The 17,479-nt window shown below is 41.8% G+C and overlaps 1 protein-coding gene across 1 annotated transcript in view; it reads right to left on the bottom strand.

Annotated features, from left to right (window-relative positions):
- The window catches only part of gabbr2 (gamma-aminobutyric acid (GABA) B receptor, 2), a gene marked incomplete at both ends in the record, with an annotated part of 378,941 nt that overhangs the window by 178,413 nt on the left and 183,049 nt on the right, over positions 1–17,479 (bottom strand). Inside the window, one exon of the mRNA XM_084080499.1 lies at positions 4,715–4,885. Within this exon, the coding sequence (XP_083936625.1) occupies positions 4,715–4,885 (171 nt within the window). The remainder of the gene's footprint in view (positions 1–4,714; positions 4,886–17,479) is intronic.

The raw sequence follows: 17,479 nt of genomic DNA, 5'->3' as shown, positions 1-17,479 counted from the left end.
GAATTAAAAGGGACAGTTCACCCCCAAAATGACTTTTTTTTCCTATCGATTAGTCACCCCATAGAGACTTGAATTAATGGATATTTGGTATGTTTTTGTCGCATTCCCAAGCCAATAATTTGATGACCGGCAGTGGTTCCGGTAGGAGACACAAAGAGCCTCCTTTGTGTCTCCTACCGGAACCGCTGGTCATCAAATTATTGGCTTAGGAATGCGACAAAAAAATAAATAATAATCAATGAATGAATTCAAGTCTCCGTGGGGTGAAAAAGCATTTTTTTTGGGGGGGTGAACTATCCCTTTAACTTCCACTGGTTGCTGGTGAATCAGGAAGCAATCATCAGGGCTATTTATTTATTACGTATTTTATTTACTCTTTTTCAGTTTTCCCCCCCGGCAATTCAGACTGGTGAGATCTGCACGATGGATTTTCTATCACTCAGTTCACCTTGCCAGTTAACCTTTTATCTGGTTTGTGTGAAAGCATTAATAATAATGTAAAAGCTGTCTTTCTTCACACCACCAAGGTGAATTGGTTTAGTCTTGATTAACAGTGACAGTGTTGGGGGGGATGGGTGTTGTTATACATATACAATACATACCGTTTATCGTTGCTGTCGAGTAATGTTACGCATGTAATAAATTGGGTTAGTATAACACTTTATTTATGTTTGCCTATGTTGCTTGCTATGCTGTTACGCACAGGGCGACAATATTCCCTTTTCACTTCACAGATTTTCTAACTTATCTTCATATATTGTGTCCTCAATGACACTCATTATATAGACCCTACAGAAAAACGTGGGCAAACATCCTTGATTATGCGGGCTAAAATCCTTGATTATGCGGGCTAAAATCCTTGATTATGCGGGCTAAAATCCTTGATGATGCAGGCAAAAAATCTTGATTTTGCTATTAAATATGTTTTTTTTAAATGTGATTTTATGCAGTGAAATTGCGTGAAGTTGCAAAATATGTGGAAATATTCGAAAATATTATGCGATGCGCATATTATGAGATGTGATGCGAAGTAATGACATAAAGAAAGAAATGAGCAGACAAAATTGGAACTGGACCACTATAAAAATGAAGCTGATAAATGGGTACTCCCTCTGGATTGGCTGAAATGTTGTCACCTATGTCCTATGAAAATCTATGTTCTATTTAATAAAGAGCTGGAGAGACAGGGAAATTCCTGTTACTGAACAAACACTCTATAGCACTCTATAGCAATTACCATCAGAATATAGTGCTTTAAACTTTTAACAAGCAAAAAAAAAAGACGTTGTTTTAACCAAAACATATCATTTGCTCTACCTTTAATGACTGCTAACAGCGAAAAGGAGCAATGCATCTTGGGGGTATAACAGATCAAACACAAGTGTGTGATCTCAGAAAGCCTCTCTTCATTTGGTCGGTGGAGCAGCTCCAGGCTTTGTCTTGTACTTTAATAACAAATTAGACCCTTTGTTCTCTGCTTTCTGCTCGAGGGGGGTGATCTTTTTTATGTTCCAAACACAGATGGAAGAAGTACTCAACATTTTTACTTAAGTAAAGGTATCAATACCGCAATGTAGAAATACTCTGTTACATGTACAGTAAAAGTCCGGTATTAAAATTGCACTTGAGTAAAAGTACAAAAGTAGTGGCATCAATATTCAATGTATACGTACAATACCAAAAGTAAAAGTACTCATTGTGCAGAATGCCCCATTTCACAAATTCAAACCTCCATATATGGGCATAAAAGGGACACTGAAAAAGGATATTGCATAACTGGGTGGTGTGGGGCATGCGTTCTCAACTTCTATTGTTCCCGACTTGAATCGTTCCAGAGTAGGAACGCACCGGTCAAGTTCAGAGGTGGAAAAAGTACTGACATTTTTTACTTAAGTAAAAGTATCTAGGGCACCGAGTGCCGCGCTATGAGCTTGTAGATCTGCTATTTTGTGCAAACCTTTGAATATATATATTTTTAAAGAGAACATTTGTAACTGAAATCTTTGCTTCTGGGGGGTCCCGGAACAAACATATTTTGAGATGGGGGTCTGCGGCCTTGACATGAAAACGTTTGAGAACCACTGCACTACATCATGTCTTAGTGTTCATTAATGTGTATTGTCCGGACCAAATAAACAAATAAAGAGAAAGAAAGAAAGAAATAAAATAAGGTTCTGTTTTCCCCATTTCCTGAAAAAGTAACAGTTCTTGGACATAATACAATGAAGCTTTCCACCCGACATCGACGATATTTTTTGCTATAACACTGAACTGGATGTTTCAAACATAATTGTTTGCTTGGCATTAAATCCTCGTTGCTCGTAGGAAGTGAAACCATTTGAATACCAAATAGTTGTTGGTTTAACAACACAGCTGCACAGCTTCCAGCTAAACTGGCAGTGTGAAATGAGGGATTTCTATGTGCTACCCACATCCTGTGCACTATGTACTATGAGGAGGACTCGCTAACGAAACGCAGCGCAGCGGTGGAAGAAGTAGGCCTATACGCTACTACTGTATACTTAAGTAAAAGTAGCAATACCACAATCTAACAGTGGTGGAAAAAAGTATTCACATTTTTTACTTAAGTAAAAATATCAGTACTGCAGTAGAATGTAGAAATACTCCGTTACAAGTAAACGTACGGAATTCAAAATTTACTTGAGTAAAAGTGCAAAATATTGGTATCAAAATGAACATAGCAGCACAATACGTTCATCTACTATAGTGCTTGTCCAAACATCTCAACCATCCGCCTTTGGGCTCTCGAGCCACCGTTTGAGAAATACTATTTCACAGCACCACTGACCTCAGCAGCCGTCAGATAACGTGCTTTCCTGAATGAACGATAGAAGCGCCGTCTCTCAATACAGTATACGGTGTACAGTACAATATATAATGGCTTTTGGCCAGAAACCTTTCCCCAAGTAAAAAACAAACAAAAATAGCAATGGTGCCTGTTTCAAAACCATTGTAATGTCTCATCATCTTCCGTTGAAACGAGATATTTGCCACTGCACGTACTCCTACGGCCTGGGGGGTGGGGAACCTGTCAGCGGAGAGTGTTGTGCGGGAGGAGTAGGACTGAGGCTCTACGTCCTCCCGGTGGGGGCTCCCAGGGGCGGACTTAGGGAACCGTAGTATGAGGCGCCCGGCGCAGTGTCACTGCCCCCCCCCCCCCCCCTACAGATTATTTTTTAACAGAGTAGATATAATTTCCAGCATTCTGGTGCATTTTGGGAGCTTGATACTTCTATCAGGCTTTACTAACATAGAATCCATTAAAAAGCTAAAGGTAGGCCTAAAGAAAATTGATTTGATGACTGAAGAAATTAAGAGCCACGTTTAATAATAACGACTACTTAAAGTCACTCTCTCATTATGAGTGTGACAAAAGTGCATTTCTCCTCTTCAGCCCTACATATGGATTGGATGGAATGCATTGATACAAAGACTGAATGCACTACCATCGTCAGGTGAATGGCCCATTCACCTGCGACGAGTCAGACATTGAAAGAGCAAAAAATAACAAAAGGAAAGCTAATGAGGCCCCCTGGCCCCCTCCGCTCCCCACTCCCCACTCTGCAACTATACACGCCAGCAGTGCAATTATTTCCAAGAATGTGACGTGACGTTCTCGCCAGGGGCCTCAAATGGAATGAAAAACAGTTTATTTATATTAAATAAATTATAATCTGGGTAAATCTAATGAGGCCCCCCTGACTTTTGAGGCCCCAGGCGGTCGCCTAACCTAGAGCAAAAACCACCCCTGGGCTCCTCCTCACTGGCAGCCGGTAGGATATACAACAGCAGTGACAACACACATAAATGTGTGTGAGGAGGAATCAATCTTAGCATAGGCTCGATCTCCAGGCTTTTATTGTTTAGTTTTGCTAAAAAATAAAAGCCTGGACCAGGTTCGGTGTACATGGATTAAAACTAGTTTAAATCTCAAGACTGAAAATGTCCTAATGTGCGATTTGTCAAACCGTGTTAAAGGATCCCCCACACACACACTAGCGCCGATTCCTAAACAATGAATACAATATGTAAAATTAGGCTGCTTTAGTAATATTGTTCCTGCCGTTCTACATACTGCCAACCATGTGAAGAAATCACAGATTCAGGCTTTAACCGCTGCTTTTATGTGAAATACCCGAGACGACTAAGATATTATGGACGATGCTTCTGAACATATTGCTAGTTTGAACACTTCAAATGCTCTAATCTTAAAATAACTGAAAATAGCCTTTCTACAAGCTCTCAATGCGTCGCAGACGCATTGAGAGCTTGTAGATCGGCTATTTTTGCTGCGCTACATGCTTCCATAGAAGACATGCTGGCTTCCATGGAATCCAAGTGACTGAAATCAGTCTTGGCGACTGAGAACTTTAATCCATGGGTGTACCCGGTATAGGAAGTGTTTCATTTCCCCAACCAACCAGAGTGCAGTGGGCGTCGCTCGTAATGTTGTGTTGACGGGGCGCGGGGGCTGACAGACAGATCGGTGAACCAATGGGATCACACGCATTCTCTCGCCGGAGATGTTAAACCCGCCCCCTCTAGGCACGAAAGCAGGAGGGCTAGTGCAGCCTAATCTTAGCATAACGGGGGGGGGGAAACTGTGAAAAAATTCCCAATAACATTTCAAAATGCAGCCCAGTTTGGGTCTTTGTGTGTAAACATAACCGGGACAGGAAGCCCATGCACTGACCTCAGAGAACCTCTGGACGTCCTGTGTGAGGGTTCCCACCCGACTCCAGTTGTAGTAGTTGAGGAACTTCACCACGGCCGGGTTCACCGCGTTGTCCGAGGGCACCGTCCGGAAGAAGTTGGGGTATTTCTTCTTGTCGCCCAGGACCGGCGTGGTCGCCGCAAAGGAGAGCTGGAAAAAATCACAACATAAAAGACATGAGAAAAGAGTGAGTCTTGGGACACTGCACATGGAATATCACCATCACACTTTTATACCTGCCAACAGACTAGTTTATTTGTTTATTTATAAGGATCCCCATTAGCTGTGCCCTGAAGCACCGCTAGTCTTCCTGGGGTCCGCACTAGTGATACCTTTCAAAACGATCAGGTAGAAATAGCGGATTTTACCGCGATTTCGCGATGTTTGGATGGAAACAGAGGATTTGGTTAGCAATGGTAGCAAATGCTAGCTCTGACCTTATATTTTAATAAATGTTTATGCATTTATTTCATATTTACACGTCGATTTAAGCTCTGAAATTTCTGTCAGACATACTCTGGTATGTGAAGAGTCTACCTGGGCTATAAACAAATTTTGTGTAAAAAAAAACATTTTTTGGAAAAAAAAAAGTTTCTCTCCTTTCCTGAACAATGGGCACCAGCGAGATGACTGTCCTCCAGTCAAAAATGGTCACATATATATATATATATATATATATATATGTTTTTCTCAGATGTTCCCTAACCCTAAGGGAAGTGGGGAACATAGAACCTGGGGAACATAGGGATGACCCCATTTGGGACAATGGTATAATGGTGCATTTATATCGCAGCATTGCACAACATTAATGTTACCTAAGTGTGCCGTTTAGCCATGCTCCTGTGTCTCTGCAGCAGTTAGCTATTAGCAGAGATACAAAGTCCCTTTCTGCTCCAGTTTGGATCTTATCTGTGTTTATAGCATTAATGAGCGATACGAATCGGTGCAAGCCAGGTTAATTACACACTTAAGAGGAGATTAAAAGCAGACTTAATCTCTTGTTTTAGAGATGGGTACCTATCTAAAACAAGGCCAAAATGCTTGTTTATTAGCATCTTGGCAAACTGCTGATAAAGTATCCAATCAACCAAAACAACAGTATAAGTGGGCAACAGTTAATCAAACTAATCTATTATTAAAACATATTCTTAATCTATAATTTAGTAATTGATCCATATTTTGGGCATAACATTATAGGTAAAGGACGCATGAGGGCATGCGTGCGAAAATATTCAGTTTTTTTCCGGGTTTGTTATTTTTTTTGTTACTTTAATTCAGTTAATTCGGTTAATTCGATACAAAAAAAATCCAGTGGAACTGAGTATGTTCAACCCTCCCCTCCCCCGCGTCACTGTTATAGGTGAAAGGTTTTAGACCAATAACATTTACAAAGGTGATGGGGCACACTCAGAATGACGAGAGTGAGTTAACATTTTGTTTCTTCTCAATGTCTTTACAAGGACGGCAATATTCAGTCTTCATCAACATGCAGAATTCGGGGTATAATATGCTCCTTCTGAGGAGGAGGTGACAGCACAGGTGATAAACATCAGCACTGATCACTTCACGTGAAGATTACACAGCACACCTGGAAGGTACTTATATATATATACATACACAATAGACACATCACATCACTCACTATGTTGTTGTACACCATGGGTACTTGTGAGTGATGCTGAATCTAACACACTCACAACAGCGTTTCAGAGCCCAGAGCTTTAGACTGAGTCCATGCCATTACAGGGATTAAGCCATGGCAGTGACACACTGACAAGCATGCGCGCGCACACACACACACACGCACACACACGTGCACACACACACGCAGGATCTCTGAGAGTATATACACACTAGGGGTGTGAACAAACAAAAACCCCTCAGCCCTAGACATGTCAGAGAGAAGCTGTCAGCTTCAACACAGTGGAGTGGCACAGTGAAATACAGTACCATGCAGTGTACCACAGGTAGTGCACTGTTACACAGCGGTGGTGAAAGTACTAAAATGTTTTACTTAGGTAAAAGTATCAATACTTTAATGTAGAAATACTTTGTTACAAGTAAAAAAAAAAGTCCGGAATTCAAAATGTACTTAAAAGTACCAACTACCAACAGTAGAAAGTACTCATTATGCAGAATGTCCCATTTCACAAGTTTTCAAATGTATAAAAATCTTTTGAAAATAGCAGATCTACAAGCTCACAACGTGTCACGATGCGACACATTGTGAGCTTGTATATCGGCTATTGTCAAATGGCCAAAATGTATATAGAGCTGAAGTGGCCATCACATGTGGAGTAGAAGTAAAAGTACTGAAAACTGGAAATACTCCAGTAAAGTAAAAAAAATACCTCAGAATTGTACTTGAGTACAGTACTTGAGTAAATGCACTTTAGTTACTTCACAGCACTGCTGTTACAGTCCCAAAGTACAGCGCAAACAAATCCAGAACCTGTGAAATATGTTAACACAACACGGTTCATTTATAGAGCCATCATAAGATCCACATTCTCTTGGGTCTTGACTACTTTCACATTCCATTTCCTGGTTGTTAAACACAACAACCGACCACATGCTGGCAAAGGAACAGTGGTGGAAGAAGTACTCAGATAGTTTTACTTAAGTAAAAGTAGCAATACCGCAATATAAAAAAGTAAAAGGTCTGTGTTCAAAATGTTACTTAAAAGTAGAAGTACAAAAGTATTGGCATCAAAATATACTTAAAGTACCAAAAGTAATAGTACCAAAATGTTTGAAAGTAGCAGATCTACAAGCTCACAACACGTCGTGATGCGACGCGTTGTGAGCTTGTAGATAGGTATAAAATAGGGTTAAAGTGGTTAATATGTGTTTTATAATATAGTAATTTATATCTGCAAAGCAACTAGTAAATAAAGTTTTCAAATAATTGTAGTGGAGTAAAAGTTTAATATTTGCCTCTGAGATGTAGTGGAGTAGAGGTAAAAGTACTGTAAATTGGAAATAGTCCAGTAAAGTAGAAATACCTTAAAATTGTACTTAAGTACAGTGCTTAAGTAAATGTACTGTACTCAGTAACTTTACCACAAAGGCAGCTCGGGAAGAAGAGACAAATTGGGCTGAACTCACTACAACCCATTCTTTCAACACAGACAGGATCACCAACTAGCGCCAGAAGTTGCCATGCAGTGTTTTTCTTTCTGACCTTTTTAAGTTTCTACAGACAAAAGGCCGGCTTTGATTTTCTGGACATGGTTTCCTTTTGAAGTACATCCTCTAACATGAGGAGTCCAGTCTGTTTCTATATCCATCTGTTTGACAGAGAAACTGTCAGCTTTACAATGGGAAGGCAAAAATACACAGGCATCCTCGCACATTTTAACCAATTCATGGTCCCCCCAGGGGTACTTGAGGGGATACCAGGGGGTCCCCAGCTAAATAATTTATGGGAACCAAATGGACCCTTATGGGTGTGTAACTCTGAGAGTGTACAAATGGAACCAAATGGACCCTAACGGGTCCATTTGGTTCCATTTGTACACTCTCAGAGTTAAATTAACATTGATTTTACAATATGAATTGGGGTCCCAGAGATAGAAATGCCATTAATTGGGGGTCCGTATAGCCTAATGCATGTCAAACTGGGGGGTCCTTAAATTACAATGATTGAGAATCACTGCTAGAGCCGTAAAAATCTTCTCTTATGGGGGTCCCTGGCTTATCTTTTCAAATGGGGGTCCGGCGGGCTAATAAGTGTCAATTTGGGGGTCCTTGACATGAAAAGGTTTGAGAACCACTGCTCTAGAGTAGTGGTTCTCGAACTTTTATTTTAATTTCAAGGACCCCCATAACTAATGGACACTTACGGGGTCCAAGTCTGTAACTATGGGTCCATTTGGAACCCCCTGTCAAGGATCTCCCTGCTGGACCCCACACTTTTGAGAACTATGACTGAGGGTCCTAGTTTGCATGCGTGATTGTGTTGTGAGCCGTGTTGATTGATTTCATCGACTAAAACTATGACAAACATTTTTCGTTGACTACCTTTTTTCACTGACGAAAACGAAATAAAAAACGAAATAAAAACTAAAAGCTACAGTATGATATCTAAAACTAAAACTAAATGTATTGACAATTTTGTCAACATAAAAACTAGACTAAAATGTTAGTGAGGGACGGAGTGGAGAAGAGATCCAGTACAACTAAAAGACGAGTCATATTACGTTTGGTTGCGCTTGGGTGTTGCGCTCTGAAAATAGCATTAAAAAAATCGACAAGCTCACAACGCGTTGTGAGCTTGTAGATCTGCTATTTTCAGCACGCAACCAAGAGTAAAATCAGCCGTTACGACGCCATCGAGGCTCCGCCAAAATACATTTTAGTCGACTAAATCAACTTTACATTTAGTCGACTATAATCTTATGATATTTAGTCGACTAAAACTAGACTAACAGTAAAATATTTCAGATGACTAAAATATGACTAAAACTAAATGGAATTTGATTCAAAAGAGAAAAATTGAATCAAAAATTGCTGTCAAAATCAACACTAGTTATGAGAGATATCAACGCATGCATGCGCATGTGCGTGTGTGTGTGTGTGTGTGTGTGTGTGTGTGTGTGTGTGTGTGTGTGTGTGTGTGTGTGTGTGTGTGTGTGTGTGTGTGTGTGTGTGCGCGCGCGCGCGCGCGCGTGCGTGCGTGCGTGCGTGTGTGTGTGCGTGCGTTCGCTAACGCATGTACAGCGCGCGCTCGCGTGTGTGGTGATGAGAACAGCGCGTCTTAAAATAAGGTGAGACAAGACATCTCATTTGTGTTTAAAAGTTTATTTCTAAAGTGTTTCTTTTCAGGCACGCCACACTCTCTCAGCTGGAGCTCACAGCCTGCAGTCTGAGTTTAGTAACCACCGCTTCACACGTTTTTGCACCCGCCAGCTCCTCCTCCTCCTCCACCTCTCTCACACACCCCTAAACTAAGAATTTCAAACACTAATAGCCTTTTAGAAACAGCCATTATTCAGCGCTCAGACACTGCTGCAACCCTAAGCAGATTTAAATCGATGCGTGTTCTCAAAACAGGAGAGAGCACAGCACACCGCTATAGGCAAACACATCGTCGCTTGTCAATATATTTGCTCATAGTTTTAGTCATCATAGCTTAGTTTTTGTTTTGTTTTTCATTTGTAAAAAAAGGTAGTCGACAAACATTTTTCGCCGTAGTTCTTGGTTGAAGTACCAAGAAGTACGACGCCACAAACCATTCTCAACCAACACGGTTGATGAGAACAATGTCGCCAAGTGTAATGGTATGCTAGTCCTGGGATGCATCCTGCACGCGCGCACACACGCACACACACACACACACACACACACACACACACACACACACACACACACACACACACACACACACACACACACCCCCCCACCAAGCTCGCAACGTGAGCTTGTATCTAATCTTTTTTCACCGTAAAACAACCATTTCTCTTGCGCATACCAGGGAAATTGTCCTCACAACATAAGCATTTCTCAAATTCTTCTATACTTGTGGGGTAATTTGGCCCCTTGCAAAGTATAATAAATAACAAGTGCACACGCACGCCAACAACACCTCTAGAGCATTGGTTCTCAAAGTGGGGTCCAGGGACCCCCAGGGTCCCCAGGAAAATTAGTTAATATAGCGTTGCAATCATTTTAACAACTTCATCCATATTTTATACTTTGGCTTAGGAGCTTGTAGATCTGCTATTTTTGAAAAATCTTGAATATGTGTATTTTTAAAAGCGAAAAAGTTTTAACTCAAATCTTTGCTTCCGGGGGTCCGTGGCACAAAACATTTTCAAATGGGGGTCCGCGGCCCAAATAAATATAAATGTGGGGGTCCTTGGCATGCAAAAGTGAGAGTAACCGTTGGCCCTGTTCCCGCCCCCACCCCCCTCCCCCGACACCTTTCATTTCCATACTAATCATGTCTCTCTCTCTCTCTCAGTCTCTCTCTCCCTTGTACTCGCTCACTCATTATCCTACAATACAAGGCACTCAGTTTTTCCTCCAGAGGCAAAATGAGCTGTAATTAATTTCTGCATTCAGATCATGACTTGCAGGTGTGCGTGCGCCCACTGTGACAGGCAGGCGGCGCGGCACCCAGAATAGAACCGGCGGCACAGATCCAACCCCACACCCTCCCCAACCCCCCCCCTGCATTGTCTCACTGACACATTTTTATACCGTTAGGTATGAGCAGCTATACTTTAACAGCCTTTGTTTTCAAGCAGTGGTGGAAAAAGTACTCAAATGTTTTACTCGAGAATCAATGCTGCAATGTAGAAGTACTCTGTTACAAGTAAAAGTCCGGAATTCAAAATTTGCTTGGGTAAAAGTACAAAAGTATTGGTATCAAAATGTACTGTACTTAAAGTGCCAAAAGTAAAAGTACTAAAATGTTTGAGAATAGCAGATCTACAAGCTCACAACGCGTCGCGATGCGACGCGTTGTGAGCTTGTAGATCTGCTATCTTCAAATACCCTAGGTATAAAATAGGGCTAAAGTGTTTAATGTATGATTTATAATGTAATAATTTATATCTATAAAGTAACTAGTAACTAAAGTGTTCAAATAATTGTAGTGGAGTAAAAGTGCAATATTTGCCTCTGAGATGTGGAGTAGAAGTAAAAGTACAGAACATTGGAAATGCTCTAGTGAAGTAAAAATACCTCAACATTGTAGTACAGTACTTGAGTACATGTATATGTACTTCGTTTTTCCATTTTCCAGTTTTAACTAATTTACTTGAGTACTACTTTAACCACTTAACCCATTCAGACCTGAGGCCTGATTCAACAGTTTTCTGAATAAACGACATACGTTTATTCAGAAAACAAACTGTTAGTATTTAGAAGACATTTCTTAGTGAATAAATAATGCGACAAGCTGCAGGCAGGGCACATGTTGACACATTCATAGGGCTTTGTAACCGCGGATATGACCGCGTCGCACTCACACAACACGCAACACATCGTCACGCAACACGCAACACACCGTCACGCAACATGCAACACACCGTCACGCAACACGCACAACACATCGTCTATGTCGTGTGGAAACCTCACATGTCCGAAACGGTTTCAAAGTTCAAAAGCATCAAAAGTAGCAGATCTACAAGCTCAAAACGCGGCGCTTCGAGCTTGTGAATCTGCTACTTTTGTGTGACGCTGTAGCAGGGGCGCCAATTTATGTGCGCGCTACTAGGGGCGCAACGCACGCTCGCTCTGTGCGTTTTTTTCCCGGGTTTGTTACTTTTGGGTTTTTTGTTACTTTAATGCGGTTAATTTGGTACAAAAAATGTACACCATGAAGTGTACATGTGTACGGAGGTTTTTTCTTTTGTGATGAGTTTGTGATGGGTGCTTGCAGAGCCGCAGGAAGGGTGGTGCGAACGGTGCGGCCGCACCGGGCCCCGCGCTACGGGGGGCCTCGCAAAAAAACGGGAACATTTTTTTTTTAACATGACACCCAACATGACACCCAACTTAATGTTTTGAGGGCAAAAATAACCGCAAATAACCACCCAAAACTCGGATATATCCGACATAAACCGCAAAAAAATCGCGAGCGCGCGCGCGGGTACTCCACGCACGCACGCGCGCGTGCGTGCGCGTGCGTGCTCGCCAACTCTGCACCGGGCCCCGCATTTCTCCCAGACGGCTCTGGGTGCTTGTCATTTCTCCTGGGGGCTTTAGCTCCGAGGCACCCACAGTATCGGCGCCCTTGTGCTGTATGATCAAGTAGGGCGTTAATTTACGAAAAAAAAAGTTGCCCCGACAGCAACCAAATTAGAAAATGAAGCCTTTAGTCATGCAGTGATGCAGCGACACGTTCACCATCATAAACAGACATATCAGTCAGATATTAGCTGCCATCACTCTGGCATCGTGAGTGAGTTGGTATTTAACTCCGGCACCATTCATCTTCTCTCCATGCAGCGTTGCCATGTCTGCTTATTACAAGCGACGTTGGGCTTGTTTTTCTGTAAAGTTAATTGGAAATATTGGTAGTTGCGGGTTGCGGTTTCTTTGGGCTTGTTTCCAAAGTGTAGTTGCTTATTCGGGCTTTCTTCCTAATGTTGTTAAAAACATTTTCATGTCAGGGACCCCCAAATGAATATGTATTTGTCCTATAGACTGTAAACAAAGAAATGGACAAAGTGACGTCCATAGACTCTACGGACAGTAAATGAAGCCTATTTTTCAATTATTTCAAATCCGCCCATCTTTCTATATCCGGTCCGAATATACAAATAAGAAACCGGAAATTAATTAATGCTATTGGTTGGGATCAGAGCGGGGGTGGGGGGAATGAATGCTATTGGTTGGGATCAGAGCAGGGGTGGGGGGAATGAATGCTATTGGTTGCGTAGCTTGTCAATCAAATCATCACAAGGTAGCCACGCCCCCTCCTACAGCATACCCTACTTTATCATCAATTTTAAAATAAATAGGACCATAATATACCAAAACACATATCATGGTGATTGAAAGAAGACTTTAAACTAGCGACTGGAAGCAAATAGTATTTATGACGATGTTTGTTAAGGTAATAAAATCAAGTGTAAAGTCCGGCAAAAACCCTTCCGCTTGAATGGAGCCTAATTTTTTCTGACACCAGCAGCGAGACTACAGGCCATTCATATGAACTGTAACTTCCTATACAGCCTCAATTTGCAACTCAGAAGCTGGCCCCTTGATTTGTCCACAGACCCCACCTGAAAAGACGGGGACCCCCCCAAACAAACAATAATCAAATTAAAAATAGATGTGTGTGTATTTAAACAAAATTAATCACTTAAAAAAATTTTTTTTTTTTTAAGTCCATACTGCTATTCATAGGGCTGCACATGTGTCATGTGTTTCGCTAGCCAATCACAGTCCTGAATTTGCAAAGTCAGCCAATCACATTACAGCTAGTGGTGATGACACTAGCTGTAATGTGATTGGCTGACTTTGCAAAAGTATAGATTTGCATTGACTGTGGAAGGGTTAGGGTTGTAGACTGCGGTGTAGACTATTGGCCAATCACGGTGCAGGATTGGTCAGTGTCCAAATCTCACTTATAGGGGGCGATTACACCGCCCCAAAAAACAGTGAGCTTGTAGATCGCCTATTTTCAAATAGTTGTGTTTGTGTGTGTGATCATATGGCCCGTAGTAGTCGCTTCTTTCGGGCTTGTTTTCATAGACCCGGTGTTGCTTGTTTCTCTCGCAAAATCTGGCAACGCCGTCTCCGTGCCTGGCCACTTCATTACGCAAAGGCCAACCACGCAATTAAGCCAGCAGTGTGGAGCTCATTGCCAACTGTTCCCACTCACATTGATCAATGCTATTAGATCCATCAATGTGATTAGACTCGTGCATCTCTCTTCTTCCTCTTCCCTCTCTTAACTGCTTTTGCTAGCAAAGGTTGTTGGAGCTTGTTGTGTTTAATTTATGCCGACATCGATCCACTTTCCCCTGATGAGCGCGCACAACAAGCAGCCAGAGGAAATAAACAATTACGTTTTTTTTTTCCTTTTGACAATAGATGTTAAAAGCATTTGTTTCAACAAGACAAACACATCTATTCCCCGTTGGTTCTGGTATAAATAATGAGAATATCACTTAACGAAAAGGTAGCACGTGAGCAATTTCAGGGTTCTCTGGCTTAAAGTAGCAAAAGTTGAGGCGCCTGATTGGATACAATTGGTATCCCCACCTGAAAATGTATTTTCTTTTGTTTAATAAAGAGCTGGAGAGACATGGAGACTCCTGTTACTGAACAAAACACTCTATTAGCAACGAGTACTATCAGAATGTAGAGCTATTTAACACAGACATCCCACCTCTCCCTTAAGTTGCAGGAGTCTCCCGGAGATAGAGCCCACCTACTAAATATATGAACATATAGTATATGGCAATTATATGCTGCATATATGCTACATATATGCCTTATTCAGGTTCATATATGTGCATATATGCAGATGTATAGGAAATATATGTGTCATACTGTATATAGATCATATATATCCACATATAGGATGTCTGTTAACACTAAAGGTTGTTACACACCGGGGCGATTTTTTCGTGCGAATAATGCGTTTTTTTTAAAAACCTTATAAAGTCAATGGCTCCGTACATGGAGCGAAAAAGCGAAAAAGCGAAGCGAAAAAGCGTCTTTTAATTATTCGGAACGAGTCCGAATTTTGCGTATATTCGCTATTTTCGCCGGTGTGTAAGGACCTTTATAAGAACAATCACTTAGCCTATACCTTTCAGTAACGTACTTGAGTAAATGTACTTTAAGTTTTCCATCACTGGGTGAAGGAGGTCATCATGCGTATCCGACCGGGTGACACTTGACTGAGCTCACAGCTTCCAGGTAGGGAGGGTGGGTCAATAGAAAAGGCATTTCATTGTTCATTAAACATTCCTAAGCCAATTTCAGCGTCGTACTATATAGCTCTTCTTGGCACCCTGAAGAATTGACAGAATCTCCTTGAGGCCAAAGGCGTCGCCGCTTGCTTGGCAATGAGTTAACACAATGAACGCTGATAGCCAATCACGGCGTTCCATTTGATAGAAAAGGTAATTGCCTCACGCTCTCAGTCTGCTATTAAGGGATGGGTCCCGGCGAGCCGGTGGCCAATTTGGTACGGGATACCTGATTGAGTCAGAGACTGAAAAACCAATATGCTCCCTGGACCAAACAAAGCTATCTATGTTTGAAGGTCAATTCATTGTTAAGAAAGTGTTTAACAAACATTAGGCTTGACTTGGTGGGTGGGTGGGTGACGGATCCAATATGGCAGCGTAACTTTTTGTTAGGTTTTTTTCTCCCCCCGTAAATGACATGCCCTACTTCGTTATACAAGAGTCACACAAAGGTAGTGAAAAATAGCTGTTAAATAGCTGTGAGCTTGTAGATCGGCTATTCTCACTATTCTTAAATGTTTTTTTTAAAACATTAATAAAGTAGGAACAGATTTGAACGGAGGTTTCTGCCCGACAGAGACAAACTCTTGATGCAATAATATTAAGCTGCGTTGGTACATGATTAGCTTGCAGCTAACAAGACGAGTTGTTTGTAAACATCCCATAAGCCGGAGGGACAGACGTTGTTGTGAATGGCTAGATGGTGACATCTTGTCTGATCCTATAAACCGGAGGGACATTCGACAGTGTTGTAATTGGGTAGCTAATAGCATTGATCTCATAAGCTGGAGGGGACAAACGTGTTGTAATTGGCTAGCAGCACAAACCGCTGGGTTGTTACGTTGGTTGTAATACAGCCAGTAGGCTGGTGGACAACATATATGGCCAGTACTTGTGTTAAAGTATAGATAAGTAGGCTAAGTAAGAGCCATGCAGAGCCATGTGGCCCAAAGGGCAGATAGGAGCTTCTGTTTCTGTGGCACGAGGCAGCTATGTACAAATAAACTCTCAGGGACTTAACCCATTGGAACTGTGTCATTTTTAGATTTGAGCTAAAAAGCATTATTTTACACTTTGGGCTATTTTTGAAAATTCGTGAAAATGTGTGCAAATCTTTGAATATATATATTTCTAAAGCGAACATTTTTAATTCAAATCTTTGCTTCTGGGGGGTCCCTGGAACAACATATTTTGATGGGGGTCCGTGGCCAAATACATATCATTTTGGGGGTCCTTGACATGAAAAAGATATAGAATTGATATACTGTAGAAACATAGGTTTTTCAGAATACTGTTGAGATTTAGGAGACATGTAGAACCGGCTTCAGGTCTCAATGGGTTAAGGCCCCTGCATGCTACCAAATGAGGTGATCACCCTCTCACTGATTGATACTAGGCGCTCATAGTGAGGGTGATCACCCTCTCACCTAAAAGGTGAGAGGGTGATCACCTCATTTGGTAACACGCAGGGGTCTTTACCCCCCCCCCCCAATCCAACCCTCGATGATGAGTGCCAAGCAGGGACACATTGGGTCTAGTGTTGATTTTGAGAGCAAATTTTGATTTAGTTTTAGTCATAGACTTTTGGGTAAGTCCCTGTGACATACTAGCGTCGTCATGTTCCAGGGGGTGTACTATCAAGCTGCCTCACGTTACAGAAACAGGAGATATAGGCTCCTGCCCCTATGGGCCACACATGGCTCTGCAAGGCTTACTTATATCGGTGATTGAACCTCAGCATTCACAAGGAGATGTTACATCTCTGACAGACCCAGTTATATTACCTGGAAGTCTGGGTGACCTTGTGGGAGAAGAGAGAGAGAGAGAGAGAGAGACAGACAGACAGAGAGAGAGAGACCGAGAGAGATCACAGTTTTAATTACCGCTGGTACAGAGAGGCTGAACAACGTGGGTGACTGTGCATGTGTGCGCGCGCATGTGTGTGTGTGTGTGTGTGTGTGTGTGTGTGTGGGGTGGGTGGAGCGGGGTTGTATTCTGATTCTGCTAATCTGACACAAATACAGAGCGCTTGCTCTCCGTATAAAAGTAACCATCCAATTTGCATGAGCCCCCCCTCTTTTTAAAACCCCTCTCTCTTGCATAAGCCACTATACTCTCTCTCTCTCTCTGTGAGATGTGTGTGATATCGTGCGTGGTGTGTGTGTGCTATTTTTGTCTCGTCTCCTTTTGAATGAGGCTTTTGGGAGTTGAGATGAAGAGCAGCCTGTTCTTTTAACCCATTGATACCTGAAGCCGATTCTACATGTCTCCTAAATCCCAACAGTATTCTGAAAAACGTATGTTT

The sequence above is a fragment of the Gymnoscopelus microlampas genome (genome assembly GCF_963454915.1).
Source record: "Gymnoscopelus microlampas genome assembly, chromosome: 15".
Lineage (NCBI taxonomy): Eukaryota > Metazoa > Chordata > Actinopteri > Myctophiformes > Myctophidae > Gymnoscopelus > Gymnoscopelus microlampas.
The sequence above is the reverse complement of the archived record's forward strand: the minus strand, read 5'-3'. Positions and strand labels throughout refer to the sequence as shown.